Source organism: Alligator sinensis, unplaced genomic scaffold (assembly GCF_000455745.1).
Source record: "Alligator sinensis unplaced genomic scaffold, ASM45574v1 scaffold1354_1, whole genome shotgun sequence".
Taxonomy (NCBI): Eukaryota; Metazoa; Chordata; order Crocodylia; family Alligatoridae; genus Alligator; species Alligator sinensis.
This window is the reverse complement of record NW_005842344.1, coordinates 48615-54436: the sequence shown is the minus strand read 5'-3', so window position 1 is coordinate 54436 and position 5822 is coordinate 48615. Positions and strand designations below refer to the sequence as shown.

The 5822-nt window shown below is 55.2% G+C and overlaps 1 protein-coding gene across 1 annotated transcript in view; it reads right to left on the bottom strand.

The window, feature by feature from the left end:
* The window catches only part of TM6SF2 (transmembrane 6 superfamily member 2), an 8134-nt gene extending 6202 nt beyond the window's left edge, over positions 1 to 1932 (bottom strand). The window contains exon 1 of the mRNA XM_014522334.2: positions 1897 to 1932. Coding sequence (XP_014377820.2) covers positions 1897 to 1932 — 36 coding nt within the window. The remainder of the gene's footprint in view (positions 1 to 1896) is intronic.
* Between the last annotated feature and the right edge of the window lie 3890 nt (positions 1933 to 5822).

Sequence of the window (5822 nt, the reverse complement as noted above, 5' to 3'; positions counted from 1 at the left end):
CCGGCCCGGGGCTCCCCGGCACGAGGCGGGGCCGAGGGCTGCCCCGATCCCCGGAGCAGGCTTGCATCGGCACGGCCCCTCCAGCGCCTGCCCCCGGGGCGCAGCACCTTCGCCCTCAGCCCGGCCTCCAGCAGAGCAGCCCAAGGGCTCTCCGGGAAAGCAGCCCCAGTGCCTAGGTGTGGGAGGATGCACTCCCAGCCAGCCCTTCGCCTCCAAGCACACGGGAGCTCTAGCACAGTGAGGAGGAGGACGGCTGGGAACGGGGCCCTGGGGTCCAGCGCCTGAGCCTGGACCACATATGTTCTCCTGCTGGTCCTGAGAAAGTCATAGATTTCATAAGCATTAGGGCTGGAAGGGACCTCGGAAGATCATCGAGTCCAGCCCCGCGGGGGCTTGCACACCAGCATAATGATGGTGCCCAGGTGCCTCCCCTGAGCCGGGCCCTGGCGTGGGGTTGCTGGTTCCCAGGCTGCAGGACTCGCTGCCACGAGGAAGTTTCCAGACCCAGAACTTAGCGAGGTGCTGGGCAGAACAGGCCCCTCCTCGCTGTGGACCACAACACGGATTGGAAAGGAGAGAAAACCTCTCGCTTTGGGGTGTAAACACACATGGAGAAAGGATGAGGAGGGTCCCCTAATGCCTGCCCACTCTGGGGGGGGGGGGGGTGCTCCTTGTCCCCTTCCTCTACTGCTTCTGGGATGGGGGCACTGCTGGAGACAGGACACACGACTCGGGGGTCGCGATGACAAACTCCCAATCACCTCTGTCCCGGCTGGGGTTGGACTAGGTGCCCTATGGAGGGCCCTTCCAGCCCTGCTTCCCTAGGAGTCTACCACTGTTTTCATAGTTTCATAGTTGGTCGGGTCAGAAGGGACCTGAGCAGATCATCAAGTCTGACCCCCTGCCAGGGCGGGAAAGGGCGCTGGGGTCAAACGACCCCGGCAAGGTGTTCATTCAGCCCCCTTTTTCCGGCTGGGGTTGGACTAGGTGCCCTATGGAGGGCCCTTCCAGCCCTGCTTCCCTAGGAGTCTACCACTGTTTTCATAGTTTCATAGTTGGTCGGGTCAGAAGGGACCTGAGCAGATCATCAAGTCTGACCCCCTGCCAGGGCGGGAAAGGGCGCTGGGGTCAAACGACCCCGGCAAGGTGTTCATTCAGCCCCCTTTTTAAGACCCCAGGGTAGGAGCCAGCACCACTTCTCTTCGAAGATGGTTCCAGATCCTAGCCGCCCTGACTGTGAAGTAGTGCCTCCTGATGTCTAGCCTGAACCTACTCTCCATCAACTTGTGGATGTTATTCCTTGTTACTCCCAGTAGTGCTCGGGGGAACAGGGACTCTCCCATTGCCTGCCGGTCTCCCTTGGCCAGTTTATAGACGGTCACCAGGTCCCCCCTCAGCCTTCTCTTGTGAAGGCTGAACAGGTTCAGGTCCCGTCGCCTCTCCTCGTAGGGCCTGCCCTGCTGCCCCCTGACCATGCGGATGACCCTCCTCTGGACCCTCTCCGTGCTGGCCACATCCCTCCTGAAGTGCGGCGCCCAGAGCTGGACGCAGTACTCCAGCTGCGGCCTGACCAGTGCCGCATAGAGGGGGAGGATCACCTCCTTGGACCTGCTCATGATGCATCTGTGGATGCATGACAAGGTGCGGTTAGCCTTCCTGACCGTGTCCCCACACTGTCGGCCCATGTTCATTTTGGCATCAATAATGACTCCAAGATCCTTTTCTGCCTCTGCACTGATGAGAAGGATGCTTTTGGTGAGCCATGGGAGCTTTTGAGCACTCCTGTCCCCTTGATCCGCGTGGGGATTGTCACCCTTTGGGCTTGGAGGATCGTCTCCTTAAGGAATGACCACTCTTCTTGGACTCCTGACTCCCCTCCCCGGCTAGTCTCCTTACCTCATTGAAATCCACCCTTACAGTTACAGTATTCATTATTGTAACTTCATTAGGGCTTTGGGAAATGGACCCTGGCTTCCTTTCTCCCCTTTCATCCTCCCTCAGGTGGAGACAGCACAGCAGCCAAGACGATTAGCGTCGTACTATCCTTGACATGCTAGCACTGATGCAGAGCATCTGACTCCATTTCCCTAGCTCAGAGTCATAGAAATGGGGGTGGAAGGAGGTCATATCTAGTCCAAGTCCCTGCTCCAAACAGGACCGGCCCCACCTACAGCATCCCAGCCAAGGCTTTGTCTAGCGGGGTCTTAAAAACCTCCAAGGATGGAGACTGCACCACCTCTCTGGGTAACCTGCTCCAGAGCTTCACCACCCTCCTCATGAGAAGGTTTTTCCTAATATCCAACTTAAACCTCCCTTGCTGCAACTGGAGCCCATTGCTCCTTCTGTCATCTGCCCTCACTGAGAACAGCCCAGCTCCATCCTCTTTGCAGCCCCCCTGCAGGGAGCTGAAGGCTGCTATTCAATCCCCCTCGGTCTTCTCTTCTGCAGACTGGATCAGCCCAGTTCCCTCAACCTCCTATATGATGTCTCCCAGCCCCCAAACCACTTTTGTTGCCCTCCACTGGACTCTCTCCAATTTGGCCACATCCTTTCTGTAGCGGGAGGCCCGCAACTGGACACAGGATCCAGATGTGGCCTCCCCAGTGCAGAATAGAGGGGAGGAATCACTGCCCTCGATCTGCTGGCAACACTCCTGCCAATGCAGCCCAGGATGCCGTTTGCCTTCTTGACAACAAGGGCACGCTGCTGATTTTACCAAGAGCACCAGTCACACCACCTGCTTTTGGCGGCCTGTGAGTAAGGAAACAAGCTACATCACATCGGCACAGGGGTGTAACCCCCCAAAATAGAAGGGGATGGGACAGCAGAGGCCATTGGTCCTGGAAAAGTCTATTCCAGTTGGTCACCTTGTTGGCATTTCTTGCTGGGATGGCGTGGCTCTTTCCTGCATGTCAAATGCTGGGTCCTTTCAAGTGTGGTGCCCCACACATGCACCACCCAGTCAAGGACATTGCCAGCATGACCCCAGGCACCGCAGCAAGCAGCAGTCCCATAGCTGTGGGGGAGGGAGGAAGAAAGAGCCTGGCACGAGGCCGCACAGGGAGGTAGAGAAAGAACCAGCTTCCCCTTGTCCCCAGCCAGCCCCTTAACCTCATCCCTCCTCCTTCCTGCTTTTCTAGGCCTGCTACCAGCCGTGGAAATACTACTTATACACAAAGGGCTTGAGATCGTCTTCTTGAGATTCACGTATGGCTGTTATGGCAGAAGCAAACGCAGTCCAAAGGTGTTTGGAAAAGCTCAGTGTCTGAACTGCTTTTTCCAATTCATCCTGGAAATCTTAAGTATTTAAAAGGGTCAAGAGAACATGCGTCCTCGGGTTGTGAAGGACAGAAGGGAGGAGGGAGATGGAAAAAGCCCAGGGAAACCAATACTTTTCACACGTCTTTAATGCAGCACGGAGAGCAGGAATTTCAAGGTCTCTGTGTCCAGCTGGGATTCGACCATTATCACAACCTCTCCCTTTTAACCTCCCTTCTCAGCTGCATTTAGAGCCAATGGTGTGCGCAGGGGGGCCGGGGCGAGTGGCAGGGCTCGATACGTGCCAGAAGCTTCCCAAGCAATGAAGTTCATCAGCCGTTAGCAGGAACAGAACTGCTGTCATCCGACCTTTCCCCTTGCTCACCGACGCTGCAGTGGGGCTCCTGGGCCGTGCTCCCGTGTCAGAGTCCGTGGATTGGATTAGCTGGCGTGCACTTTGCCCTGCACAATTTCCTTGTGTCTTTTTGCAGCTGGGCAAGTGGAAGGCACTCCACATGCATCCCGAGGGGGGCTTTCACTGTATTGAGCCATAACACAAAGTGCAGATGGTGGCGTATGCAGGCATTTCACACCCTTCTCTTTGCGCACGGAAGGAAGGGGCTCTGCCTTCTTGCACATCTGCGTGTGCGAGCGCTGCTGACAAGTGCCGGGTTATCAGGCCCAGAGGCTACAGCCCTACACACCCCACCACCAAGCACAGTTGTGTAAGCTTACTACCAGCCCTGCCCTCCCCGTGAACCTCTGCCCCACAGTGCAAGCTGCACTCTTGAACCAAGAAAGGGAGTGCGCGGTCTCCAGGGCTGAGACAGAGCCTTGACTGGGCCTGCAAACGGAGGACTCATCACCGTGAGTGCAACGTGAAGTGAAATGAAACCAAACGCACTTTGTAAAAGCTGCTGAAAAAAATTCTGTGAAATAGTCTTTGTGCCAGCCTCCTCCAGGCCCTCAGCCTCACTCCCTCCTTAATGCTGGTGTATCTTCAGCATCTTCAAATGTAACTTCTGTGCAGACGGTGAGCTCTTCAGGGCAAGCACTGGCTCCTGAACTGCAGGCCTGTGCAGTGACTCTGCCAGGGGACCCCAACCCTGCCTGCGGCCCACGGACATTACAGGCCAAATAATAAAATAATACTGGCTAACTAATAAATAGGAGGCACATCGAGCCTACAGTAGCATGCTTGGGAATGACTGTTTTAGTCATGGGAGGAAGTCTTCCTGCCCTCCAAACTTCCATTTAACATTGCGAACACTTACCCCGTGCTAGCAAAGTGCAGGCCTCGTCTTCTGGGCCGTACGGTCACAGCTGGGGTCACCCAAGTCACCTTTGCTGTAACACAAGGTGGGCAGCTACCAGGGCGTTTGCAAAGAGGGTGCCAGGACTCTGGAAATGTCTCTTCTCTGGTCTGAAATACTCCTGCTCTGGGCCTGCTGCGAAAGCCACCTCTGCTGGGCGTGTTTGCGGAGAGGGCTGAGGGTGTGCTCTGCAGACAACGAAGGGACAGAGGTAAAGGTGTTCCCGCGGCCTGGCTGGCTGGGGTCCTTCTGAAAGGATCACTTCATGCTGCTGAGACTTAGCCCTGTTGTTGAAATGAAAAAAAGAGCCAGCCAGAGGCGCACACTGTAATGAGGAGGGCCGGGTGTCAGCCGGCACTGATACAGAGGATGCTGTATTGGAGACAAAGCCATTGCTAGATTGGCCTGTGACGAAACAGATGAATACAGGGCATTTGCCAAAGGAAGAGCAAATGCAAGTGTCTCTCGCATTCAATTAGCTTTAAAGATTCCACCAGAAATATACAGGGACCCTGCAGAAGCACCAGGCAATGCCGGCTTTCAAAACGCAGAAGCCAAACAGCTGGGCTCGGAGAGAGGGGCTCCCAGCACGCTGCTGCACAGCTTGGAGGAGAGAGTGCCTTGGTCACACTCCCATGTCTACAGAAGGCTTCACAAGCTGTGGCCGTTGGAGGTGGGGTGAGGCACCAGCACACACAGATAAAGTAACTGGAATTCGTTACTGTTAGGTGCCGGTGGACAGCCCAATGCCTCGCGGTGGACAAACTCTATCCCTGCAGCATTCTGGTCTTTTCTAACTAAAGACACACAGTTAAGATGCTCTGCTTTGATTTGCTCATGACCGAACACCCTGAGGTGGGGTGAAGATCCAAGAGCACAGCTACCCTCGCCCAAAGCGGGAGGCTCATAAACTAAACAGACTGGCTCCTTAATTCAGCAGGCAAGTCTAATTGTTGCAACAGCCTTAATAGTTTTGGGACAAGCTCAGTCTTACCACTGGCCCTGCCAAATTTCCTACCTTTATTACCTAATGTTTCATGGTTATTGCCCATGCGCTGATTAGCCACAGCGACTGCAATACCCCAGCGTGCACGCTGTAATAAGCACACCTGTCACACTGGCGTATATCACTGTCAGGAATGGATCACATATTTCTCAGCTGCAGGCGTGACTGCCTGCGTTTCTAAGGGGCTCATACATTTTAATTTTCCCATGATGAACTCATATCAAGTTGACCTTTTTTTTTTTCCT